Below are 27,771 nucleotides of genomic sequence, written 5' to 3' on the forward strand. Positions count from 1 at the left end.
GTAAGTGAAAAACCACATTATTTTGGACATTAAATGAAATTACATTATAATAGCATATGAAGTTACACTACTTGACTGTTTAGACTTTATTAGAAGAATAGCAAACAAAAGCAAATTAAATATTCATAATTTCCCAACATTTGAACTTTTTTTACAGCAGATCCTCAAAGGTTATATTCTAATGTCATTCTTGTTCACGAGGACCTTCTCTATGTCCTTGTGTATTGTCATATTTTACCGTACAGTTTGAGTAAATTAAAGATAGTAATTTAAAATAAAATAGATATTCATAATTTCCATAAACCTTTTTTGAGGTCATATAAATTTAAAGGTCATATAGAAATGTCACTGGTTTGTCTTCGCAGTTGCTATCACAGTAATGGCCTCCGCCTTTACGGGACCCCCAACCCTCATAAACGTAGAGGGTTTCCCCATGGTTGTGTTTGTTGTCCGATTTCCTGTGGGCAGACCCCTGGGACTTGATCCCGGATAAGGGATTAATCCGGGCTATCCCTAAAAACTTGCCGCCCGCACTAACATTAAACTTTCATATCAAGGCGGGGGCCACAAAATATCCCAAGGGCCGCAACTGGCCCTCGGGCCACGAGTTTGAGACCCCTACTATAGACTCCTACGAGTCTCAATTACTGATTCATGAATGAATCTTCTCCCACAGGTGTTGCGTACATAAGCAGTCACATGAAAATGGGTTCTCATTTTAATTGTTCAAGTTACATAGCATGCACGGTTGACACATATGTCCCTCTCTATTGTTTTAGCGTTGCTATGCAACTCTGAATATAGCATTGTTTTGTGTATATCAGCAGCCTGTCAGTTTCTGGAAGGCATGTTACGATCATATGAACATGTCAACCTCAGTGATCTCATGTAGCACTCGTGAACGTTATTGCAGTCTGATACTTAACCATTTCCTCCGATATAAATAGGATCAATAGTGTATTTCCCCTTTCGATCTCATGAAAAACACATCATAAATATGACTAATATTACCACTATGGCCAACATCGATCCAAATGGAAGGAAGTTGGAAAGGAAAAAAAGGAAATTGCCAAGATGGATGACATCAGATCACTTTATTAAAGACGATGTACTACTTCCAAGCTGTTTTTCGCTAGAATCTCAGTAAAGTTATTAAAAAAAAACTTTACAGCAAACCCATGGTCAAGAAGATTGTCATTTACATGGTATTTGCATGAGGAGGGAAAGGTGGATCCATGCCGCTACATGCTCAAGTGAGAACGATTTGTTCCATTCTGGAAACCTGCCTTCTGCCACTGTGGTTTCTCCCTGGTGTGAATTTTTATATGAGATTTCAAACGTGATTTCAGAACGAATGCTTTCCCACATGTGGTGCAGGAATATGGCCTTTCTCCAGTGTGGAGTCTTGTATGCAGAGTCAATGATTCGGTCCGATTGAATGCTTTCCCACAGGTGATGCAGGAATATGGCTTTTCCCCAGTATGGATTCTTGTATGCTTCTTCAAATATGATTGCTGATTGAATGTTTTCCCACAGGTGTTGCAAGAAAATGACCTTTCACCAGTGTGCATTCTTGAATGAAGCTCCAATGATTCCGTCTGATCGAATGTTTTCCCACATGTGATGCAGGAATATGGCCTTTCTCCAGTGTGAATGTGCATGTGACCGTTTAAGCTACTGATACATTTGAATTTTTTTCCACATGTTTTGCAAGAAAATGGCTTCTCATCACTATGGACTCTTTTATGCTTCTTAAATTCTGATTCATAAATGAATCTTCTCCCACAGGTGTCGCATACATATGGTTGATTATTAACACTGTGAGCTCTTCTCACATGGGCCAACAAGCTATTTGTATGTTTAAAGTATTTCCCACATTTTTTGCACAAACATGGATTCTCACCTGGAGGAGTTGGCTCCTCGCTTGATGTTGAACTACATTTGACTTCTTTCGGATCAATGCTATCAGAATGATGATGATCTTCACCGTGGTCTCTTTCCTCACAAGTAGGTGTCAACATAAAGGTCTCCTGCTTTGGTTCAAGCTGCTCTCCATCCTGACTGCTGCAGAGCTCCTCCGGTTCCTCTTTAATCTGTGGAGGATCTGGGTCCTCTTGGTCCAGACTGGTGATCCTCTCCTGGAGACAGAGCTGCTGGTCAGAGAGAACCTCTTCCTCCTTACACACACGTGACTGTGGGATCTCTGAAGGGACACGGAACAAAGGAAACAGAAAAACACACGTTTGAGCCAATAAATACAACCAGTGTGTATGAACCACAACCATCACGTGTCCTACTGTTCTATTAGTGGGTTAAAGAACATCTCCTTTAATAAAACAGATGTTTCTAAACGTTACTCACTTATCCTGTGTAACCTCACTTCGGGTTTCCAAAAAACCTCCAACAGTCCGCGCTGCCGGTCGATCTCTTCCTGATACTCGACGATGGTTCTTTTAAAAACTCCGAATATTTCTTCAGCAGCAGCAGAAAGTCGCTCGTTGACGAACTCTCTCAAACCCTCGACTGAAGACATTTCTGCTTGGTTACCGATGAAATAATTACAGGCGCTGCTACAACACCGAGCAACAGCGAGTCACATTAAAGTTCCGCTTGCTTTTAAACCTTTGAGTGACTGCGGGGAGCACGTCGTCCTCCAATCAGAGTCATCAGTGTATGAATGTGTGTGAATGGGCGAATGAACATGAGGTGTTGAAGCGCTTTGAGTGGTCGGAAGACTAGAACATCGCTAAATAACGTCGTTCATTTACCATTTATATTTCGGACGGTCGCAACCAACCTAAATAGTTGCATACCGCCACCTACTGTACCGGAGTGTGCAGTTTCAGGGTAACCCTGATTATTATTTTTCTAATTAAAAAAATCAAAATATTAAACATCTACTAACAACTAAATCATAAAGACTAATTCTGTTTCTTTAAAGAAATCTTAGCGCCCTCCCACACACTCCCACCTGTGGGCGGACTCATCCCCACCAGAGATCAGTCCAATGAGGCTGGTGTCATCCGCAAACTTCAGGAGCTTGACGGACTGGAGGTGCAGTTGTTGGTGTACAGGGAGAAGAGCAGAGGGGACAGAGCGCAGCCTTGGGGAGAACCGGTGCTGATGGACCGAGAGGCAGAGATGTGTTTCCCCAGCTTCACGTGCTGCTTCTTGTCGGACAGGAAGTCAGTGATCCACTTGGAGTAGGGCACGTGCAGCTGAGAGAGTTTGTCCTGCAGCAGAGACGGGTTGATGATGGTGTTGAAAGCAGAGCTGAAGTCCACAAACAGGATCCTGGCGCAGGTTTACAGCATCGTCTACAGACCTGTTGGCTCTGTAGGCAAACTGCAGCGGGTCCAGGAGGGGGTCGGTGAGGGACTTTAGGTGGGACATTTCTTTGTGCAGATATGTGCTGGCTGTAAAACATAGTCAGTGTACAAACTCAAACCGTCTTTACTCTTAATGAGTGCCTATTAATTATGAGACTTCCTTTCATTATTTTGATTTCTTTATTACTTTTAGTCAGGCAGTAGATGTTTGTACTAGAAAACGACTTTTTACAACCTTTTTTGCCTTGGTACTGGTTGCAGCCACTGCTTAAATAAATCTGGGTGGCCCAGTATGGGGCGCCGTTTGTAAAATGTTGCACGTTCTAAAATCCTGCGCAGTTTTCGTACATTTAACGTTATCATATGAATAAAAAAAACAGGACAATATTCACATGTCACTTTTTCAAACATTTAGAGACAAAATCATGTAAATACATGCAACAACTTTTCCAAGTACAATGTTTGGCAGTAACACAAAGTTGGTAAATAATAAATGTTAAATGTAAATGTTAAATGTTATATATAAATGTTAAATCTAAATCTAAATGTTAAATCTAAATCTAAATGTTAAATCTAAATCTAAATGTTAAATCTAAATCTAAATGTTAAATATACATTTAAATGTTATATATAAATGTTTAATCTAAATCTAAATGTAAATTTTAACTGTAAATCTAAATGTTGAATCTAAATCTAAATGTTAAATCTAAATGTAAATGTTAAATCTAAATGTAAATCTAAATGTTGAGTTTAAAGGTCAGACATGACGACTGACAATTACAATATTTACGGTAATTCATGCAGCAAGCCAAGATGGCTGCCGTATCAATTAGCTTTTTGCTATAGAGCAGGGGTACCGCGCACCGCGGCTGTTTCCCACCCTGTCGACCATCTCGAACAGCTGCAGATGGTCCGATCGACGGGGGCCGGACCGTCCGTTAAACGGGGCGGGGGGGACGATCGCGGCCGCGTTTGGCGATGCTCAGCGATGGTCCGTTAAGCGGCTCGGGGGGGAGAATCGTGGCCGCGTTTGGCGATGCTCAGCGATGGTCCGTTAAGCGGCTCGGAGGGGAGAATCGTGGCCGCGTTTGGCAATGCTCAGCGATGGTCCGTTAAACGGGGCGGGGGGAACGATCGCGGATGGTCCCGTCGAACAGGCCATCGCCGAGCATCGCCAAACGCGGCCGCGATCGTTCCCCCCGCCCCGTTTAACGGACCATCGCCGAGCATTGCCAAACGCGGCCACGATTCAGCCCCCTGAGCCGCTTAACGGACCATCGCTGAGCATCGCCAAACGCGGCCGCGATCGTCCCCCCCGCCCCGTTTAACGGACCATCGCCGAGCATTGCCAAACGCGGCCACGATTCACCCCCCTGAGCCGCTTAACGGACCATCGCTGAGCATCGCCAAACGCGGCCGCGATCGTCCCCCCCGCCCCGTTTAACGGACGGTCCAGCCCCCGTCGATCGGACCATCTGCAGCTGTTCGAGATGGTCCGATCGACAGGGTGGGAAACAGCCGCGGTGCGCGGTACCCCTGCTCTATAACAAGAGCTAATTCATACGGCAGCCATCTTGGCTTGCTGCATGAATTACCGTAAATATTGTAATTGTCAGTCGTCATGTCTGAACTTTAAACTCAACATTTAGATTTAACATTTACATTTAGATTTAACATTTAGATTTAACATTTAGATTTACATTTAACATTTAGATTTACATTTAAAATTTAAATTTAGATTTAACATTTAGATTTAGATTAAACATTTATATAAAACATTTAAATATATATTTAACATTTAGATTTAACATTTGTATTTAACATTTAGATTTATATTTAGCATTTACATTTACATTTACATAAGTTGTTGCATGTATTTACATGATTTTGTCTCTAAATGTTTGAAAAAGTGACATGTGAATATTGTCCTGCTTCTTTTATTCATATAACGCTAAATGTACGAAAACTGCGCAGGATTTTAGAACGTGCAACATTTTACAAACGGCGCCCCATAGCCCAGAGGGTTATATTTTACTTTATTTTGTTAATGTTGTTGAGAGAATAATTACGGGCACCACTAGAGGGCGCCCCCCACAAATTTGGCACCCTAGGCAGTCGCCTTGGTTGAGGTATATGAAGGGCCGGCCCTGGTGGTAACCCTTCTGCCAATATAATAAACGAAAGAAAACATACAGCACCACACAGTTTACTCTGAAATCAAAACCCTTAAAACGATAACAGAATGCATAGTATGGTAAAAAGTTCAGAGCGTCATTAGCCTTGTAGCTCTCTCATGAACACTCAACACATGAACATCTGAAAACATCAGAACAACCAAAACAACATTGATGCATTTACATCAAACAATAGGTTTTCTGACTTATGCATGAAGTTAGATGGATATTTTTCTGTTCTGTAGAGATGAAATACAAATGTGTTTACTCACAGAAAACAGTGCAGTACCTATTTCTCAGTTAATGTGTGCAATGCTAAAAAAGAAATTGCTGCCAACACTTGAGAAATGGTCGGTACTAATGTATTGCTAAATGAACGTATTTATAACGCAGAAACGTGCCCAGCCCTAATAAATTAGAGAATGAGACCACTCATGTTTACAGTGATTAATGAGGAAATTAGAAAGAAAGAAGTAGATCCCATAGACTTCTATACAGTAAGACTTCTTTTTGCAGCCCGGAGTCGCTCCCTGCTGCTCACTAGAGAGAATACGGAATCATCTGAGCCTGCGTAAATTACATCTAATACATTCACTAGCTGGAACATAATCACAGAACATTGGTGAGATTAACGTTTTAATGTACACGTTTTTACCAAATACGTTTCACTATTACAGCATAAACAGTTGGATAGAAATGAGCTCTACACAATATTTCAACTTACTTGTCAACAGCTTGGCAGTTTAAAGAAGCTCACAGAAACCCTGTATATATATCAAACACTGAGCTAATGCTGGTTCATCGATCGTCAATTATATTAACATACACTTAAGTAGATCAGTATTAACATTTACAGTACAAGAAGTACCAAGAAATATATAAGGTGAGGGTCCTTTAAAGAAAAACACATCTTTTTTATGTATTGAACAGCAGTGTATGTTCACCTGAGTGGCAGTGAAAACGTTTGAATACAAACCCTGTGAGGCTACAAATACCAAGAGACACAAAGTAAATGGCCACTGCTGTGGTGCATTGGGACAGGACCTGACTGAAGGACACCAGTTCGACGCAGATTACTGACCAGTAGCTCATATTTCTTTGTCTCAAGTGATGGACAGGACCTGAATGATCATATTTAAGAAACACATTACAGAAAACCACTGTTCTGTCGCAAGAACCTTTGGTCACATTTGCTGAAGACGAACCGGATATTAAAATAATTAAATAACACACAAATGGTAACATAATGTGAATGATGCAGCGCCTCTGACATCATTTACAGTCACAAGCTCTTCCTTCACCCCTCTACACTCGTAGTTGAGTCTATTAATTTCAATAGACAAGGTAAAAGGAGAACTTGACAGCATTTTTATATTACAGTACATTATAACATGGTGCAGCAGTATAGACCGTAGAACATACGTCAAACACCATCACTCTCACAGTGCACCTTGGAAAATAAATGATCAAACTCATCTGAGTAACACGCACAAATGTGTTTAAAGTTAACAAACAGATTGCCTGAACAGTGCAGTGCACCTGAACCGCCAAAGAAGACGCTTGTCGGCTTGTCATTTTTTGAAGGTTGAGTATGATTTGTTCTCAAAATAGATTCTGCTGATTCATGAGACGGAGGGCCAGAGAGAGGGAAGTGCTGACCAGAGCGGAAACAGTGCCGGGTATCTAAACCAGGCTCGACTCTTCCAGACTCTTCCTGCAAAGAACAACGCTGTTAGAAATCTGGAACCTTTTGCATCTTGTCCCTCGGAGTTTAACTGGAATTGTCCCGACAGCATTCAGGACTTCATGCTGAACCTTGGTGTGAAAGCGCCCAGAAGAGCTCTCCGGCCCACCGGAGGATCACTTGTGCTCCGGGTGGCTCTGCAGACAGGAGATCATCTCTTGGACTGGCTTCCCCTGGAAACAGATCTGATAGACGGCTGTGAACAGAGGGAACCTGGGGAGAGAGCGTGGAGACAATCAGCCAGCAAAGAGGTCAAATGCCTGGCCCAAGTTCTCCAACCCTTATTACTCTCGTAATAAGATCAATTATTATGATTTATTATGATAAATCAAACAATCTCCCACTTCTTCATGAAAGAGGAAGTATAAAAGTGCACAGAGGTATTTGGATCCAACCCACAGCAGCCGTTCAGTAGGAAGAGTGGTGTTCATCCCCCGTGTGAAACGACAAGTCAATGCCAATTTATTTTCAGAGAACAGAGCATTTGTGTTGCCTTAAACTAAGTGAGCCATTTCCTGGGAAGACCGAAAGTCGTTCCATGCGAGGTATGAGCATAAATTGACACTTACAGGTAGGAAAACCCACACAAAAGAGCACTTTCCATACAATACCATACAAATCATTGTGATTGGGATACGTTTCCATCAATATACGTATGTAGCTCAAATGATGACAGACAGGGGAGAAGTATACTCACTTGTCCACCAGGCCCTTCTGCTGCAGGATGTGGTAAACCTCGGCCGAGGTGGCCGGACCCTGCAGCTTCTGGCCATTCAACATCTCCTTCTCCAGCTGCTCGATGCTCTAAGAGTGAGATGAGAGAGAAAACACACGGCATTCGTGAGAAAGCATCCATTTAGACGGTGACAATGACGTGTGCCAAGCGGTCCACTCCTACCTTGCCCGATTTCGAGAAGGCCTCCGCCACTCGCCGGTTGCGGCCGCCATAGCACGTGGTGATGAGGTCGGCCACGCCGCAGCTCTCCAGAAAGGTCGCCGTGGAGACGTTGGTGTTCTTGGAGAAGAGTCGGGTGAAGGCGATCATCTCCATCAGCCCCAGGCGGATCACAGCCGCCTTGGTGTTGTCACCGCAACGCAGCCCGTCACAGAAGCCCGCGCCCACCGCGACGATGTTCTGCTCCGGACACAAAGAAAGTCAATATCGCCATATTATATTGATACACGGAAGCATAGATCATTTAAATTATAAACTTTTTTGTAAACCGTTACTAGAATAGTAAAATCATTTGCTTCTTCTGTCCACTAGATGGTGGTGAGTTCAAGGGTCAGCGTAATGCGTAGAAAAGAAATCAGAAATGCTCCGTCCGCCTTCATTTTAAAAGTTCTGACCCATTTGTGATTGCATTGTATTTGCAGAGTGGTCACATCATCTTTGTCCATATTTCTTGGACAAATGGATGGATTTCAAATGGAGCATGGAGTAGAGAGGGTGCGCCGGGAACCGCAGGGTTGGCGGTTCGGACCCTGGCTGCCCCATGTCTCAAGATACCCAACCCAGAACTGCTCCCCGGGCGCCTTTACAGCAGCACAATACTCCCACTGTGTGGGATGGGTTGGATAAAAATGTTATATAATGTAAATAAATGTCACGCTAAAAGGTTTTTGAACACAACGGTTTTGTACCTTCAGAGCTCCACACAGCTCCACCGTATCAGCATCATCCACCACTGTGATTCTGAAGTTTGGAGTCTGTAGCAGCTCTTTGAACAGCAGGCCGTTCTCTAGGATCCTGCTGCCTACACACACACACACACACACACACACACACACACACACACACACACACACACACACACACACACACACACACACACACTATTGTCAATTATTATTGTCATATGGGTTTTGAGAAGATTGCTATTAAGCATCACTACCTATTGTCAGCTTCTTTACAAACAAAGAAACCCTTGTAACTCAGCTTCAAACAGACAAAGTACCACTCACCCACCTGGTTATTTTGAATCCTGCTTCCTAAAATAGAGAGTCTGCTTTTTGCGGCCCAGGTTGAAAACTAACATCCAGACACATCCTCAACTTCAAAACATCTACTATTAGAACATGCAAACACTCCTCGACACCCTTTAATGAAAGTAATGAAACCCTTAAATGAATGAGAAAATATTATATAAAATAAGTACTCATGAAGCAGAACATACTTTCTTTATAACACATTGATATTAATGGGATTAATACTAAATGTGTAGTTGTATGTGCATGCATAAGTGTCAACAGTTGACATAAATAGAAGGTTAGGGTTAGCACACAGCAGGGATGACCAGTCCATGTTCAGAGGAAGCACTGAGCCCTCAACAGGTGTTACACCGAACTATCATCCTCAAATATTCAGTGTTGGTGAGGCTAGAATTCTTATTAGGTGCTTAACCATATTTTTGATCATTTCAGAGGTAGCAGCACATGCGTGTCCCTCTCACCGATGGTGGTTTCACAGAACTTCTCGGCGGCCACTTCGTTTGCAATGTTTGCTCCCATGAGGACGCTGACGTCCATCCCCATCTTCTCCCGGATGATGTCGGAGATGAGGGTCAGGCCCCCAGGACCTGCGTCTATGCCCTGAGAGACAGAGACAGGTGGACGTGAGGCGCTGAGAGACAGAAACAAAGGGAAACACGGCAGATGACATAAGTACGACCTACGTACGTCCAAGCATTGTGTTAACGTGATGCGCTGTCTCATCGGTCTGAACTAAGGGGCCTGAACACTTTATAACCGCAGGTGTTTAACATCAGCAGAACATGCTGATGAGGAGACGTCTCATCCCTCACACTTTCATCTCACCTCCCCCGATCTGAACAGACTGAAAGGTGTCTCTGAAGCACAGAAACAGTGATGCAGGCTCTGACTCTGACACACACCTAACAAGCTGAATGCAACAACTTGAAAAAGGTGGCACTTAAAAATGAAAGAAATGAAATGACAGATGGCAGATAGCTGCAGCCACGATACATTAAATACCACTTTTAACTATCGGCCATGCTATAAAGTCTTGTATTTACATAGCAATGCCTACATTTAAAAGCTAAAGCCTAACATGTAGACAGATGTGTTTTTACCTTTTCTCCTGTTATCAGATTAGTAATATCCCTGTAAGTTGGCAACCTGTCCATCATGTCACCGATTGAAATTAAAAAGATCGGTTTTGCTAATTGTATACATTTCATCCCTTTTCCTGTCACTCTCATCTAATCTTTACTAAATTTGCAGCAGAATGCGTGACTGTCCGCGGCAGAATGGTGACTGTCCGCTAGCTCCTTGTTGTAGAAGAGAGGGGGGGCAGCACTTGGTTCGTTTCTGCACTTGAACTCGAAACAGGAGAGGTACTCCGAGTTTTACTTGCAGGAGAGCAACTTGGGGAGGGTTTAAAAAACGCAGATATATTTGTTTGCTTGTCACGCGACACGTTTCTCGCCGCTCTCTACCGGCTGGTGGAAGCGCGCACGTCTCTCTGTGGGCGTTGGGGCGAGCTCCGCCGTGAGCGATACTGAGAGCAAAGGAGAGTTGTAAACGCAACCATGTAGAGACAGAAATGTATGTCTGTCCGCTGGTAGGTGGGTGCGCATACACGGACATATGCGCACACATGTTGTAGCAGAATCGCCGTGCGTGGAAAAAAAATATTCAAACATTTTATTATCAATGACTCAAAGACAGAATCTATGTAATTGTCATTAATGACAAAAGCATCTTAACGTGGTAAAGGTCCTCTAAAATTTGCATGATTTGTATGTATGTTATTAAATGTGCACTGGCGCTGTCCAGTGCTGAAGTCTTTCACTTTTGCATATGAATGGCATTTTTGCTTGTTGCTATACATTTGGAATATACTTACATAATATTTACTAAATATTTACTACAAAATGTAGTAATAAAAAAAATAATGAGGAATGTTGTTTTTTGCCATATTCGTAAAGTATTTGTCAGATTTTGTTACATTTATTCAAACTACGCTTTTATTCTGAAGGATGAGGTATACTCTAAACTGACAGCTTGGCAACAGCTGTGGCCTACTTTACTCCTGACTTTCTCCTCTGAGGGGAATTGTGGGTAAATACGGCCTCAATGTGTCCCTGAGTCCTGCAGCACATAAAGCCTGATATGATGCGACCCAGGCTCCCCGTTATGGACACACACACACGTTTGAGAGGAATTATATGTTCTATAAATAGAAGGTCTCAGTAGATTTACAGTCACTTCAAACATAAACAGATGCTGATGAAAACATGTGCAACAGCCAAACAATATTTAACAGCTGTTACTCTTGTTTTTAAGTGTGTTCACTTCCGATGTATTTTCAATCAGCATCCCAGAGACATTGCTTACTCAACTCGGAGCTTCAGATGGATTCTACTGCTGTCTGTTTTAACATGTGATCCTGATGTTTTTTTATATTGTTGTTAGGGATTTTTATTCAGGTGATTCTCAAAATTTGAAGTGTGTTTGGGTGTTGTATTGATTTTTTTCCTTTACCAGTAACATATAAACTATTTTTTTCAACATTTGAACACTCACAGTGTTTCCCCTTTATCCTCACAGGAAATAAGTTCTGTTATTGTTATTATACTTTTTATCATTGGTATGCCGCTTTCAGAATAGAGGGAAAAAAAACGTTCTGGCCTGTCTGGCCAGGGGTGCTGTCCATGGTACTGAAAAGGAGGATGTAATCTAAGCATTTTAAACTAGCGATTGACCTTTTGTTTTGCCGTTTATTATCAAACCCCTCATGAGTCAGCGTGATGAATAGACATGGCAAGAGAGTGGAAACATTGAGCTACTAGATTAATCCCTTGTATCAATGTTCACAATCATCATACAAGTCATACTCTAAAGACAAGCTTCATAGTCAACACTGTCATTTGTTTTTAATTTATCTCTGCTGTGTTTTAGCAGCGCATACCTTTATGAGTGATATTCCCCGGGCTTTGGCCGAGACGCAGCCCACCATCTCGTCGCAAAGACTGCGGATGAATTGGTGGGGGACAACGAACACTAGCAGGTCAGCTCCCTTTGCAGCGTCACGCAGCTCCGGGACAGCCACCTGTGAAATAAAACAAAACAAACAGTTTCAGCTTCCAGGAAGTTCATCAGAGATGAAAAAAAGGGTTGGAATCCTTCCAGGATCTCTCACCACATTGTCGGGCAGTTTGTATCCGGGTAGGTACTTGACGTTCTCGTGCTCCGTGTTGATGATGTCAGAGAGCTTCCTGCCGTTGACGTTCTCTTCGAACACCCACATCTTCACCGTGGTGGCGAAACGCAGCGACGTGGCGTTGTGTCCGATTATCCGGGCGATGGCCGAGCCCCTGCAACCAAGGCAAGGGTCAGGAGGTCAGCTTGCTTACATAAGCTGAAAAGATTTTGATACATGAAATACAGCTGTCCGCGTGTTCACCGATGTAACGCCAAGCAATGGCGGTAAATATAGACGCAGTGGGCGTACACGCGTTGAATACAATGAAGAATTTCACATTTCCATGGTAGTGTTTTAGTGTTTTTTTACTAGGATGATGAATATGAAATAATTTTATTGCACAAATTTGGAGAAAGTAAAAGCCCTATGATGGCAAGTTCAAAAACACTATTTCTACATATTTGAGCTGCAGTAAAAACAGATTCCTCAATAGTTCCAGGCAAAGAGCAATGTACCTGTGTTAAGGACCTCTTAGACTACTACCATGATGAATATCAAGCATTTTTCCTTAACACAGGTACATTGGTCTTTGCCTGGAACTATTGCTAAATTTGTTTTTATTGCAGTTCAAATGTGGAGAAATTGTGTTTTTGAACATGCAAAAATATTACTTAAGATATTTAAAAATCTGTACAGTAAAAATGCTTCATATTCATCATGGTAGTAGTCGGAGAGGTCCTTAACACCCATGCATTGGTCTTTGTGTGGAACAATTGAGGAATCTGCTTTTATTGCAGTTCAAAAGTTGAGAAATTATCTTTTTGAACTTAAAAAATATGACTTTTGATATGGGGCTTTTACTTTGGAGAAATCTCTAAAAATGTACAGTAAAAATATTGCATTTATTGTACAAGAGTAGTCAGACTGGTCCCTAACTCACATACTTCAGTCATTGTCCAGAATATTTGATTAAATAGCTTTTATTCCGGTTACTTGCTCAATACCGTAAATGTCTGCATAAACGTGCACGTCGGCTGAGTGGACCACGGATATCCGAGTGTCGGCTGAGTTGACGGCATTCACTGAGACTGTTTTCAAACCTAGTGGTTTCCCTTCGCGTGCGTTTCCACTTGGCAGCACGAGCTGTTGTCTGCCTCTGTCGCCCCGATTCGTCACACATTCACTAACGTCCCGAATGGTCATCTTACCAGTTTCCGGAGCCGACGATGCACACTTTAAGCGGAGAGGCCATCGGGAATGCTCTCGTGGACGCGGGGCTAAAGAGGGCGCAACAAGCCGCTTGGCCGGAGGAGCAAATGGGACGAGTTGGTGCTGAGCGTCGTCTCCTGATGACGACACAGTATGCGCCGCGCGTGCACATGCTGTTTTCCATGCATGTTGACGTAAACGGCAGCCTCCAGATTACATAACAGGGTGATTATTAATCAAGAATAACTTCATTTGTAACACCCAGTGGTTATGGTTGGGAATACATTTGGAGCAGATATTGTGGTTTTAATGATGAATATGAAACAATGCAAACAACTTTATTGGGTTAATAAAATTACCTTAGTAGACGGAATGTAACGTTAGCAACAACACAAGCCAGTATTCCTATATTGGAAAGGGACGAGTTTTACTGGTTCATCAAAAAAATAAATGCATTAGAAGCATTTCAAAAGAAAATGCAATGTGATTCCTGTTTGTTTACTCTGTACAATATGTTCTGTCATCAATTTGGCAAAATGGGAGTATCCGCGCTTGCATTTTTAATCCATTTATTGCCGTGATGTTTACTTGTGCCTTTATACTCAACACACAGTTTAGGAGCTCGCAGCCTGTGATGCTCTCTGTGCTTTTACTGCATTACCGATTCCCTTGTCGCCGGCTGCGAGGAGGGGAGTATCCCGGGCAAGTGGGGGAGTGACCAACCCGGGATTTCCAAACTGAAAAACGCAATAACGTCAGAGAGAGGGTGAGAGGGAGAGAGGGAGAGAGGGAGAGAGAGAGAGAGAGAGAGAGAGAGAGAGCGCTCCGCAGTGAAACAGTCGGAGTATCCCTCCAGTCTGTAAACAGAGTCCGAGCAGGAAAGCCCCATTTGTGTCTCACTCTCTCTCATCGCTGCATCACTTTGCCAAAAGAAAACCCATAAAAGCTGCATCAAAGCGCTGACTTAAAAATCTAAATCGCTCCCTCTCTCTTTCTCTCTGTGCCTCTTTGCGCTTCTTGTTTTTGCGCTGAAAAGGCGACTGAGGGCAGGAAGCCCGGCGGCAGCAGCAGCATGGAGCGGCCACCTCGGAGCCCCTGCAGGAGGCAGCAGCAGCGGCTGTCGGAGCCGTGCAGCTCCGCTGCGACGGTGCAGCGACCCGGGTCCGGGACCGTCGGGGGCGGCGGCGCGGGGTCGAGCCCCTCGCTTCACAAGCCAGCCCGTGGCAAGCGGCCCCTGGAGGGGGTCCTGAGGAAGTACACGAACCCGCTCCAGGGCTGGCAGAGCAGGTGAGGAAATGTGTTCAAATTCTGGGTTCTTCTACGTCTATTAAATGCTCTTTGGTCCAATGATTTCAATCGAGTATAAGCATGCATCATAGTTGCGTTAATCACCTCTTGAGGTACCCAGACTATATTTTCCATCCCCTTTCTAATAAAATGTGTGTCCCGTAAAGAGAGAAAGAGAGAGTGGAGTTAATACCCACCTCAGCCTCAGCTTCCTCTGGTTTGTAGAGTTCATATTACAAGCATGTAGGCGATATATTCATCGGCAGAGTCAGGTTTTGACAAAACTTTAGTCATTCATTGTGTATTTGACCACTATTGCATAACTTCAGGGCAACATCAAGTAGATTCTGTGGACAGGGGTGAATAAACCATCAGGTTGTATTTCCACCGGTACCTCTCTGTGCGCGCGCGCGTGTGTGTGTACGCGCGCGCGCGCGCATCCTTCCGTTCATTCATTTGGTCTGAATCTGTTTGATGGCTCAGTGAGAGGAGATGCGGGGGTGGGAGTCCCAGAAACACTGAGTGAGTCATCCAGGATCAGGAAAGCCCTGCACTTCTCGCTTGTATCTCAATACTCCCTCTCCTCTCCATCCTCTCCTCTCCATCCTCTTCTCTCCTCTTCCCTCCTCTCCTCTCCTCTCCTCTCCATCCTCTCCTCTCCTCTCCTCTCCTCTCCTCTCCTCTCCTCTTCCCTCCTCTCCTCTCCTCTCCATCCTCTCCTCTCCTCTTCCCTCCTCTCCTCTCCATCCTTCCCATCCTCTCCTCTCCATCCTCTCCATCCTCTCCTCTCCATCCTCTCCTCTCCTCTTCCCTCCATCCTCTCCGCTCTCCTCTATACTCCAATCTCTACTTCCCTCTCCTGTCTTCTCCCCTCCTCTCCATCCTCTCCTCTCTATCCTGTTCTCTCCTCTCCTCTCCCCTCAATCCTCTTCTCTTGTTTCCCATCGTCTCCTCCCTCTAAATGCTCACTCTCTGTCTCACTCTCCCACTGTCCTATAGGGAATCGATCAGAGGAGCATCCAAACGTATAATGAACTCCATGATCACATTTTGACTGTGTTATAGGCTTACTTTCTTCCGAACACACACACACTTACACTCTCTCCTGCACTGCTGACAGAAGAGTTTGCATGTGTTAGTGCTTCAGATGGTTTTGTGCGCGCGTGTGAGGGAATATGATATAAATATCCCCATTATTTATTAAGCTGCAATCTTTGCTTTGATTTTAGTTTCTGTTGGAGCGAGACGAGCCGGGAGACAGACAGACAGTGACACTTTGAAAATGATTGTTGCTTTATTGGTGTTTGTCAGTCCGTCAGTCAATTTAGTTGTTGTCGTCGTTGTGAGAGGGCTGACGACGGACAACTGAGCAACTCGCCAGAGAGTAATACCTGCTTTTGGTGCAGCTGCCAAACTCAATTAACGATTTATTTCAGTTATGACTTTTTCATGATGAGAAAAATTGTCACAAACTGAAACCCCTGGATTAACAAACATGCACAAAAAACCCCTGGATTAACAAACATGCACAAAACACGCCAATGGACTCACCACTCCACCCCCCCCCCCCTACCCCCTCCAGCTCCACTTTCAGTGGCCCAGATATAATATTCGTTGCCGTGCCATCGTTCTGACTCCCATTCTTCCAAAACCCCAATTCAACCACAGAACAAGATGTTCGTGTTAATCTGAAAAACAGAAGAATATTCCCAACTGACTAAATGACTACAAATGTATTTATTCACACAATTGTATTCAGTTTTAAACAGAAACTTTTTATGGTCAGACCTAAATTGAGGGAAATGTCGAAGGTGGATCCCATTTGTTTCCCCAACAATAAATGCCCTTTGATGTGAAGGCCTAAAGCCCCCAAAACATACCTTCAAGAAAAACTTAAGTGCATTCCCACTTATGATTCTTAGTTAAAGTTAATTTCCAGAAGGGTGTCTTGGCCTCTGGGAAAATATAAAAATATAATATGTTTCTATCAATGAAAAACCTGAATTTCATCTGTGTATTTTTCTGAACTTAAACAAGCGTAACAGATAGAGAGAAGTAAGCTATTAATATGACCTACGTCACTGGCTGCCATCTCCCTCTGCCTTGCTCTCATTTTTTTGCAAAGAGGAGGGCTTCTGATATTGTTTATGAAGAATTCAAAATTCTGCCTCTTCTTTGTCTCTCTTCCTTTATAACTGCTGTATATTGCAGTCTTCTTCTCTGTCATTTATTCTAGCACTCTATATTTCATTTCTCCTTTTGAACACCATTGTTCCTGTCAGAGCCCCCACTTCCCCTCACTGTCCCCGCTTTGTTTCAGCGTGCGCGCTTCCAGTAGCCGCTCCGCAAACTTGCCGGATAGATTCAGAGCCTCAGTGAGGTTCACCTAATAGTCGGCTGGACATCTGGCGGACAGATAAGTGAGGTGTAGGGCTCGGAGAAAGATCAATGCTCTCTCCAGCTATGCCGCTATTTAGCTTCCTTTTTTCTCCATCTCTTATTTCAGTGTAGGTTCAAGGAGGAAAATACAACCTGCATACTTCCCCTCCATCTGGTCTGGTCCAAGGACTTCTTTGCATGCTTTTGCCCTGTGAACTGGATTAACTACACTTTATCTCTCACTCCCATTGGAGGCAATCAATGAGGTATTTTTTTTAAGCCCAGTTTTTAAGGTTATTTTAACCCAAAATGAACATATTTGTAACGTCCGTACTTCAGTGTCGCCTCTTCCCCAGTTTTTCCATCCCGAACGGGGACTTACTTGTAGGACTTCAGTACTTGAGTTACGCCACTTCTGGAGTTATTTAAACACAAAGGTTGACATATTTGTTATGAAACTGCACACCTGGGAGCAGGTGAGAATTTTACATTTAAATTGACATTTGGCAGATAACTCACAAAAAAAGCATTGCTCACCTCTATAAAAAGAGGACAGGATGGATCCCGCCATGCTCGCTGCATTTAAAACCCAGCAGCTTCTGTCCTTTTTGTGGAACATAATGTTCTCCTTGTAATTCTCAGCCGAGGAGGAGCGGCCAACTTTGAATGTTGTGTTCACATTTAGCAAGTGAAGCAATGTTGAATATGGTACTTTTAACCTTGGTGCGGTTACATCATAAATCATGAATCTGTTTTGTAAGGCGCACACGGATGACCGTGTGTACGTGTGATGACGCGGTGGTGCGGGGACATTTGATTGTTTGGAGGACATTGAGCGAGATGGTCCGTGCAAGAGTCAGCAGTGTTAACTTGTCATTGTGGTCTGCCGTGCTCCCCATGGAGAAACCTAGCCCCCCACTTCACACACAGAAATGCTGTAGCAAGGACCTTATTGATTCACACTTCTTTATGATTGTGTTGCTGATGGTTTTGATTTTGGAAGAAAGGATGTCTGAGTTGGCTGTACCTGACGTGGCGCTCTGTGCCACGCAGTCACAAAACAGCAGTGGAGCAGAAGAAACAGATTGCTGTATGAAAATAGATTTAAATTATTCATAGTGGCCCTTCTCTTCTCATTCTTGTCTTATAGTAAACCTCTTTTCTTCTCTACTCCTGTAGCACTGTTGCTCTCTTCATCCATCCATCCCCAGCTTCAGTTGCCCACCCCCCCCCCCCCCCCCTTTCTGTCAGATGTTCTCAGTGCTTTCAGATACTGCTTCATGACTGTATTAAAGACTCAAGGGTAAAATCACTCCACAGCTTGCATATGACCTCCAGTTTGAGATGGAATACGATTTGTCCTACCTCTTATCACCCGTGGAGAATGCTGACTGAGCAATGCTGCATGTTGATTGAGAAGGATTTCGTTAATTTTTCTAAGGAAAAAAACAACAAAACTAGGCCATGGTTAACAAAAATCATGAATGTACGACCAGAGCGTCCTCCCCGACTGACACAGAAGGCACTTCAGACCCCAAATATCTACAAAGAGGGGGGGGGGGAAGAGGAGGGTTCTCCTAGGCCCTTAAACCAGGCCCGCCAGTCTGCAGCACTCAACAAACAGGTGGTAGGACGCTTCTGTCAGCAGGGAGAAAGGAAGGCGGTCCCCTAACCCCCCCGGCCCAGGTGCTCCAGATACTCGTTGGTGGCTCGATGCACAACCCTCCAATTTGATCATATTCCTCTTGTATTTAAGGGGTTTTAGCCAAGATAATACACTGAAGGTTGAAATTGAAAGAAGAATATCATGTGCATATGGTTAAACTTTATGTTATCACAACTTCAACGGTTGCAACTGAAACCGGTTCTATAGTAGAAGTATTTGTGTCTATACTTATTTGAAAAAAAGTAAAATGAACCAAGATACAATTCATTTGAGTCAAGCGAAACTGTACGGTACTCACTTACATTAAGTGCAAACCCAAGTGAGTAAGATAATAACAAATAATTGATCAAAGCACCTATTCAACTGGCAGAAAAGTGATATATTCAACCCTTTTTGTGTCATATACTACTGATGGTTCTTATTGTGAAGTTCTTTTATTGGAGTTTGGGGGTCCTACAATGTCCCTAAATTCTCAAAGTGGGCCCTGACAGAACCAGTTTTGGAGGCACTGCTCTAAGGCCTCTCTGTACCAACCATCTTGTCTTTACTCTTTCATGTTTCTTCTTTTGAAGGTGTATTTATGTCTCCCTCACTTTTTCCTGCTGCAGATATTTCGTACTGGATCCAGAGGTTGGCCAGCTCCAATATCATCTGAATGAACTCAGTAAAGGCCAGCGACCTCCCAGAGGATCTGTGCCTCTTCTTGGAGCAATGGTGGTCTCCTGCGACGAGTATCCCTACATGTTCATGATTCGATCCACTTCTGGGGACGCCTACAAACTAAGAGGTAAAATAATGGCTGTTTATGTCTTGGGCCAAAAGTGATATTTGTAAAATGTCCTGAAATGGGAATTCTAAAACTCAGCAATGCTGCTGTCTTTCCCACTCTTTTGTTGTCATGGGAACCCGACCCGCAGCATCCCAATAAAAGTTTCAGCTTTGCTCCTTGATAGATGAAAAAGAAAAGTGTCACACAGAAGTTCTTCTCCGAGATCAAGCATAGTATTCAATTCAATGCTTTACAGTCTGTACACATGCAACATCCTCTGTCCCGGAACCCTCACATTGGCACAGGAAAAACTCCCCAAAATATGAAAACCCTTCCATGGGGAAAAAGGGAATAAAGGTTATGGAGAACGTCAGAGGAGGGATCCCTCTCTTGGGATGGAGAGACTACAATGGATCTCATGTGTACAGAATGAATAATGCAAAAGATGTACATACATTAAATTCCTAAAAATGGAGTTGCGAGTAGTAATCCAGGTGTACGGCAGGACCACAGCAGGGACAACCACCATCCACAGAAGCTTCTGTGGGGAGGGAGAGCAGAGACTTTAGGAAAGGGTCATGTTGGTTTATGATGACAGTAATAGTAAATGTGATTACAGTTTAATATAATAATACACAATTCAGTATGAAGGTGCCATCCGGTCAGAAATGTACTTGAAGACGCACTGGAGTGAGCGATGAAGCAGTGCTACAGTACCCTGTTAGCTTGTCATGTGTCTAAAAGATACATTTTAACACAGTTAAATATTGTCAGCAAAATCTGTTTACACAGTGTACATGGAGACAAAATCTTTGAGGTAGGTACATACTAGTACATGAAAATGATTCTATGTAAAGGATTCATAGCATAGATGTATTATCAAAAATGATTTGCTATAAGAAAACGCTACAGCAGCACGAATAATGGAAATGAAATTAATTAAATGAAATGAATCCACAAAGTGCATTGTTTGTCTTCATGAACTGAATGAGATCGTGAATGAGCCTGCAAAAAAATAAAGTGCCCACTAAGAAAACTGATTTCTATGCAATAATCAGAAAAGTAAAATGCAGAGCAGACCAAATACAGCATTGATTGAGGTCTGTGTGTGTGTGTGTGTGTGTGTGTCTGACACATGAAGAATACTGCGTGATTGGCTGTCTGCAGGGGTCACAGTATTCCTGTGGCTCAGAGTTGTGTGAATTGCCAATCTCCATAAGTGAGAGCTGTAATTTCCTGTTCACACTCCCCTCGCTGTCTTCTCACAATGATGGCTTTTTGACAAAGCCGTGCTCCAGTCAGATCAGATATTTTTAGCCCTACTCTTCTGTGTAACTTCATAAAGCTTTTGCATTTGGCTCCTCTAGACTTCTTTGTGAGATCTTTAATTCACCTCTCAAGCACATCATTACAATCTGTTCCATCCGAGAGGCAGGTTTGGCCTTTGTTAATGCCAGAGTTGTATCTTAGTAGCCGAGTTAAATGTTAGAACGATATGAAAGTGACATGGCAGAGAATGTGCTGAACCTGAGGAAAAAAAGGTCCATGGTAGCAACAAATATGAGCCCGGGGAAAAGCCTGAGGCCTGATGTGAAGTTAAAATAGCTAAAGGTCTTATGAAGCACTGGCGTGTCAAAGAAGGATATTCAGAGTGCTGTCAGTCAGCTATTAACGGTGTCAACGCAAACCCATTTTAACGACGTCAATACATTTTTTATTGCGAGATTTTCTTAAAAAAACAAAAAACATATATATATTTTTCTTTTTTCTGGGGTGGTGGGGTGGATGACTGTTGCCTGAAAATGTCAACATTCTTTTCTGTTTGAGTAGCTGGCTGAAAGTAAAAAATAAATGAAGGGATATTTAGAATGGATAACATCTTTGGATTAATTGTGATTCATTTTGAGTTAACTATGACATAAATGTAATTAATCGTGATTAAATATTTAAATCGTTTGACAGCACTAATATTCACCAGTTTCTGCTAGCCTGCATAACATGTGGCCGGAAAAGAAAATGATCCCATGGCTCATTTGTGTACTTCAACATCATTTGAGACTGTAAGGAAAAAGGCAGGCACATAAAAACAATACCTGGCTGGTAATTAGAAAAAACATCTGCCAATCAAACTCTCAGGGGATGAGCTGGAACTTGCGCAATACTTGCTTCAACCCATGCGTTACTATTTCTAGTGGCAACAGTGGTGCACAAACAGCAAGACAAGGGAAAGAGATCAGCCTTGTTCTCAAGGGATATGGATTTTGTTTTTTTCGCGCAATAATTGCGTTTGTGACCAAAGCAGTTCGGAAAACATCTTTCAATCTTAGTTAAAAATGATTTTCTTTTGAAACAAGCTTCATTCACAGAAAACGGGATGGTACGACACCTTGACTAGAATGCATGATGTATAATGCAGACTGGGAGGATCGATCAGGCGGGAAGAACCACTACTTTTACCTCAATGGGTTCAGGCTTCAGAATTCACAGTGCAATTTTCAGGGTTGAAGTTCAGAAGCCGAGTGCAACGGCATGAATCAATAGGCCAGGAGCAGGTGGAGATGTGCTGCCACTGCAGGGCTGATGAGGGAGGATGGAGGTGAACAGGTGAGCAGGTGGAGAGAAGAGCCAGAAACAATCCCATTGCAGCCCAAAGGCCTAATGCCAAGTGCTACAACATTTGTCGGTTTCCCTCTTTGAAATGTCTCAGTTCCCATCTCTAAGGGGACCAGCTGCACATCGCCAAATGAAAACCACGACTATACTTGACAAAAGGTTTTTTTTTCTGTTCACACACAGAGCTCCCAAACAATATTCCCAACCACCTAATATGTTTTGTGAAAGTTTGTCCGAATAACTTTTCTATGTGGAGAAGTTAACTTTAGAGATTTCAGTGTTTACTGGAACCAGCAAGCTAATAACATAATTGTAATCGTAGAACAGGTTTTGTGTTACGTCAGACAGGCAAATGGATTCGGCTCATATTTGCAAGGGAGAAGGTGGCGTTACACTGTGTATGCACACGGCTGTGTGTATAGTTCGACTCGTTCTGTACGTACTGGTAGATCCGTTAAGATGGTAAAAAATACGCATTACTTCCACCATACCTTCGGTGACTATAAGCGATTTGATTGCACTGTGGTTAAGGTCCTGTTGCTCCAGGCTTGTTTCATGGCTGGTAGATCCCAGCTGCAACAAGCTTGGTTCAACTTTCTCATTTAGCTGGAGATAAAGTAGCCCCGCTCCTCAGCTCAAGTGCCGTTTCTGACTCGCAGGTTGAGAGGTTCCTCTCGAGTGTGATGGTGGCGCATGGAGTAGTGTGATGCGCTGGGTGCCACGAGGTTAGTGGTTTGAATCCCAGTTGCCCCATGGGCCATGTTGATGGGACCCTGACCTAACCCTTAATTGCTCCCCAGGTAAAACGTAACGCATGGGTTATAATGCAATGTAAGTATAAAGCCTCAGTTAAATGACATGTCATTAAATGTATCTGACTCTCTGTAACTTTGTTGCCTCTTGACTCTCTTTGGGACCCTGGAGCCATTTCTACATCTACTCAAAACTCAAACTATCAATAACCGAGGAGTCGCATTTAGCTAATGTTACTAGTTATTGCTATTACACACTGTCAAATGTCATCCAATCCAATGCAATCTGTAGTTTAGTGAAGCCATGTAGGGGGAGTTCCACTATACAGGAGGTTAGGAGTTCTCTTGATGATGGGCCTCTGCTTTTCTTTCTTCCTGTTAGCGAGAGACGCCCAGGAGCAAGAGTTGTGGATGACTCAGCTCCAGCTGTGTACCCGACGCCACTCCGAAAGCAGCGCCAAGGTATTCACACACTCACACACACACACACACACACAGGCACTCACCCACACACACAGTCCTCTTCTCACCTGTGCCTCCTTCATGGATCAAAGCTGTTCTAAATTACAGAGAGAGGTTTACAGATATAATGGAGCCAGACTATATTTCCATTCACTATATGCCCCAGTTCAGTGGCTCCTTACAGCACGGTTCATCTTATTCAACATTTCAGTGCTGCTTTACTCCTCTGTTCCCAAACAGCTGAACCACTAGCCGGTGATGTCACTAATGGTGTGTTCTTCCAGGCCGCCATTTTGCACTTTCAGGTACATTTAAAGGTAATGCTTACTCTAGGTAATGATGTCTGCTGTGACATTAAAAGATAAAAGCATTTTTGTCTGTTCTAAACGGACAACTTACAGAAACACACACGAGCTGTGTGCTTTGATGCTAGATTACACAATTTGTGGCTCGGCTCCATCTCACTGCTGAAAGCCTCCAAACAGCAGCATCATTCCTGTCCTTTCAAAACACAGCAAATCTAAGAGCATAATAACATCTGCACGTCTTGGTTGGTTTAAAGGGCTGGGGTCGTTTTTTTTTTGTTGTTGCAGAAGTTGTCGTCATCAGTTCATCTGCTCAAGCAGCGTAAAATAAATCGCTGATGGCATTTGTTTGCGTTGGTGGATGTGGACGCTTCGTATATTCTCCAGACTTTTGGACCTGAGCGATGGAGAATCGGTTGTCCATTTGTACAGCTGTGTTTGCGTGATTTCTACTTCCCACAAAACCTCTCTTTTCTGCTTTGATTTGACGCCTGTGGTCAGTAATGACTGTTGGGACAAGTCCTAATATGGACACAAAGCTGCAGCGTAATTTCTATCAATACATTTATGATCTATCTATACTGTATATCCAATCATATATCTGTATACATCTATCCATTTCTATATCTACCACCCCAACGATTAAGGCATGTACTTGTGACCTGTCTTATACATAACTTAATTTAGAGTTATGAAATGATGTATCAAATCTCAAAGATCTAGTCTGAAACTGTATTTTGCTTTTTTACAGTTTGCCAAAAAAGAGTAGTAAATCATTTTTAATTAATTTTTTTAGCAGAAGCCCAAACCTGTTATTATATTTGACCCCACAACTCCTTTTAGTACATGAGTACAGCAGCATTATTGGTTGACTGAAATAAAGGGTTAATTTAATACTGGAATAGGTCCGTTTCCACTGTCAAAGGCATCTGGCATCGGTCATTTTTGTGTCACTAAGAACATCTGCATAGTTGGTTTTACTGCTTTAAACCAACAGTAGTAGTAGTTTTCTAGTGAAATCCATCTCAAAGATGCATTGCTGCATCTTCTTTTCCGGCTTGTGCAGTTTTGGATCAGGTCCAAACTGTTACTGTAGCTAATATACCATTACCATTATAAAGCAATAAATCCTCCCTAATTCCTCCAGCAACATTTGGACTCTCCGGCTGTGTCTGGTGGAAGACGTTGCCTAGTGAGAGAGAGGATGTGATCGTCTCATTTTCCTCTCCCATTACAACGTGATCCGCTTTGTTACACAGCGCTGAAATAGAAGGAAAAGGCTCATGAGGCGTGGGAAGCACACTTTTTATATGAAGGGATTTGAGCCAGCTGCAAGTCTGCCCTCTCTGTGGCACGCAGCGGAGAGCCCGCTCCCACACAATAATAGTGGATAATACACACGTGGGGGCTGGAGTATGGCCGGTCAGATGTGCTTGAGTTGCGACAATAGGACAAAGTGTCTCATTAAGACATAAAAATACACAACAAATGTTCCATTTGGTTCGCCATCTGTCACACTGGTAGACATCTAGCTGAGTCTTTGCAGCTGCTGGCACTCAGCACTCCGCTGGCGCCCAAGGTAAAAGATTTTAACCCACCGACTTCCCAAAAATATGGTGCTATTGTGGTCTAGCAGAAGCGGCGGGACCTCTCTATAGACGTAGCTCAAAGCGTAGCCCAAACAGCAGCCTCTGGAGGCTTAGCTCAGCACCTTTCAGACCGAGCTACTGGACTTCAACGTGGACACTGAAGACGTTTTACCTTAAATGTAATCAGGTTTAAGCATATCTGGTTACAATTGTGATACAAAATACCTTTTAATGCTTATCAGATGACATGATTACATTATATTTCATAGACGCTTTTATCCAAAGCGACTCACAATAAGTGCATTTAAACCAACAAGGGTACAGATCCAGAACAATAAGAATCTACAAGGTACAATTTCTTCAACAAAGCCAAACTACTAAGTTCTATAGGTATGTGCCATCTTAAGCAATATTAAAGTGATACCTATTCAAGGTATAGTCAGTACAGGTGTGATCTTAGTTTGCATCGTAAGGTGTTCAGGCTTTCTGCTGTCCTGATGTCATGGTGGAGCTCAGTCCACCATTTAGGAACTGGAGGAGTCAACAGTTGAGATTTTGCTGTGTGCAACAAGGGGATTGGCAGAAGCAGAGCAGGAACTCAGTGTTTATGTTCCACTGGAATCTCAACGTGCGCCTGCATGTATGTGATGGGTCAATGTGCTTTTTTTCCAGCAAATGTTGATGATTGACTTATATGAGACTTCTTTACCAGACAGCCCTTTATTTATAAGCGGCATCTTAGCAATCACCGGCCAAATATCGTTCATACATGGCTGAACGCGGGATGATGATACTTACAGATTATGAAATACAACTAGGAAGCAATACGCATTGTCTATACTCCAGTGGGACACCATATGCCCAGGCCTCCACAAAAGGCTCTTATGCTTCACACGTTCCTCAGTGCAAAATAAATATGCTGTGAAGAAGCAAGAAGGAAACGAGTGTCCACAATGGAACAGACAACAAACAACGGTGAGGAGGAAATGTAATACATTTTGAACTCATTTCATATCAAATTTGTGGCAGTCATGTCACAAAAACCCAAAGGTGAACAACCGACCACAGCAAAATACCTGCGTAGCCTTGACGCCACGATGTGTCATTTTTGTCCTTTGTGCTAGGAGCACCACAGCAGGCATTACTATATTTAACTGGTATATGATAGACTGGTGTGAGATCACATTAAACTTGTTTCTCACTGTATTTATTATATGACTCATCCATGTGGGATTGCTGTAATTTAACTGATACACTGTAAATATATTTTGTTGTAGTTACTAAACTGTTGCAGGCAGATTACCATTTTTCTTTAGAGTAAAAAATGTATATATCCGGAGATAACAAAAAATACAGATACATACAGATTCATGTTGGGGCTCAAGGATGTGCACATGAACCACGTAAAAATATTTTTTTTTATCTGGACGAGTAATGCCACACAAACATGACTGTGTATTCTAGTCTCAAAGAAGATTTTCAATGGTTATTGTGTGTTTGGCCCAGCATCACTGCTCAAACACCCAGTCACCTGGAGGTGCCTCTAAACGCCTCTTCTAAGTGTATGCACTGCATCTTCATGGCTTATAGACCCAAACAGTAATCAAAGTAAGAGTATATTGTGTTGGGAGGCTTTTTGTGTGTGTGTGTGTGTGTGTGTGTGTGCTTGCATGATTTCAACTGTGATAGCATTCTATTTTCTAATAGCTCTTCTCTCGCCATTTCATCAGCAAGCACCGATGACTCACCCTCCCCTGAGAGAGACACGTGTGCGGGTGAGGCACGATCTGAGCGCTGGGTGTGCTTGTATGTGTGAGAGTGTCGGAGTGAGTGATAGACAGCGCATGGAAAGAAGGTGGTGAATCCCTAATAGCTGCATCTTGGTATATATATGCAAAACGTAACAGTAGTCATTGTTTCCGAACTGCAAAACCCCTTTTGGTTTATTTATGAGGATTCTATAATATTCTGAGAGGGTTTCCAAATAGGAAGATTCCTCCGCCCAGAGGAAAATGTTGCTGGTTAATACGGGATGCACCATGATATAAATAATATATATTTTTTATAAGACCTACTGAGAAACATCAGCTGAATTTGGAAGGAACAGCGGGTTACTCACAGATAGCAGCCCCAGTAGACCAGATTAAAATCTGCCCCCAAGGCATGCTGTGAAATGTCCCAAACAGATTATCGTCACAGCAATAAAGGAAGGAGCAAGCTGTGTAGAAAGTAGAAAAGCCAAACATTATTAATATTTTAAAAACTTTTTAGAAGAATACCGAAATGTAATTAGGCAGATTTTTGTTTGTTTTTTTGTAGCGTTGTT

The 27,771-nt window shown here is 42.9% G+C and overlaps 3 protein-coding genes across 3 annotated transcripts in view; 1 reads left to right on the forward strand and 2 right to left on the reverse strand.

Annotated features, from left to right (window-relative positions):
• Window positions 1-700: 700 nt before the first annotated feature.
• LOC119197688 (zinc finger protein 239-like) lies at window positions 701-2,803 on the reverse strand. Its single transcript, XM_037454213.2, has 2 exons — window positions 2,362-2,803; window positions 701-2,203 (listed from the first exon to the last, which is right to left on the reverse strand). The coding sequence occupies exons 1-2, from the start codon at window positions 2,531-2,533 to the stop codon at window positions 1,242-1,244; spliced, it is 1,134 nt and encodes a 377-aa protein (XP_037310110.2). The 5' UTR covers window positions 2,534-2,803; the 3' UTR covers window positions 701-1,241.
• A 2,539-nt stretch (window positions 2,804-5,342) lies between these two features.
• gpd1l (glycerol-3-phosphate dehydrogenase 1 like) lies at window positions 5,343-13,782 on the reverse strand. The gene is made up of 8 exons (XM_037454212.2): window positions 13,623-13,782; window positions 12,412-12,586; window positions 12,181-12,321; window positions 9,701-9,839; window positions 8,892-9,004; window positions 8,146-8,382; window positions 7,945-8,051; window positions 5,343-7,460 (listed from the first exon to the last, which is right to left on the reverse strand). The coding sequence occupies exons 1-8, from the start codon at window positions 13,664-13,666 to the stop codon at window positions 7,364-7,366; spliced, it is 1,053 nt and encodes a 350-aa protein (XP_037310109.2). The 5' UTR covers window positions 13,667-13,782; the 3' UTR covers window positions 5,343-7,363.
• A 447-nt stretch (window positions 13,783-14,229) lies between these two features.
• LOC119197673 (oxysterol-binding protein-related protein 10-like) overlaps window positions 14,230-27,771 on the forward strand; it is a 34,824-nt gene continuing 21,282 nt past the window's right edge. Inside the window, exons 1-3 of the mRNA XM_037454191.2 lie at window positions 14,230-14,910; window positions 19,564-19,742; window positions 23,472-23,551. Coding sequence (XP_037310088.2) covers window positions 14,696-14,910; window positions 19,564-19,742; window positions 23,472-23,551 — 474 coding nt within the window. The 5' untranslated portion in view covers window positions 14,230-14,695. The remainder of the gene's footprint in view (window positions 14,911-19,563; window positions 19,743-23,471; window positions 23,552-27,771) is intronic.

Source organism: Pungitius pungitius, chromosome 11 (assembly GCF_949316345.1).
Source record: "Pungitius pungitius chromosome 11, fPunPun2.1, whole genome shotgun sequence".
In the NCBI taxonomy this organism is placed as follows: Eukaryota; Metazoa; Chordata; class Actinopteri; order Perciformes; family Gasterosteidae; genus Pungitius; species Pungitius pungitius.

Excerpts from the sequence above, each read along its gene's own strand:
- gpd1l (XM_037454212.2), bottom strand. The coding sequence starts at position 13,666 with ATGGCCTCTCCGCTTAAAGTGTGCATCGTCGGCTCCGGAAACTG. Across the intron at positions 9,005-9,700 it reads GTTCTGTGAAACCACCATCG|GCAGCAGGATCCTAGAGAAC; the intron begins GTGAGAGGGACA and ends GTGTGTGTGTAG. Across the intron at positions 8,052-8,145 it reads CCTTCTCGAAATCGGGCAAG|AGCATCGAGCAGCTGGAGAA; the intron begins GTAGGAGTGGAC and ends TCTCACTCTTAG.
- LOC119197688 (XM_037454213.2), bottom strand. The coding sequence starts at position 2,533 with ATGTCTTCAGTCGAGGGTTTGAGAGAGTTCGTCAACGAGCGACTTTCT. Across the intron at positions 2,204-2,361 it reads AGTGAGGTTACACAGGATAA|AGATCCCACAGTCACGTGTG; the intron begins GTGAGTAACGTT and ends GTGTCCCTTCAG.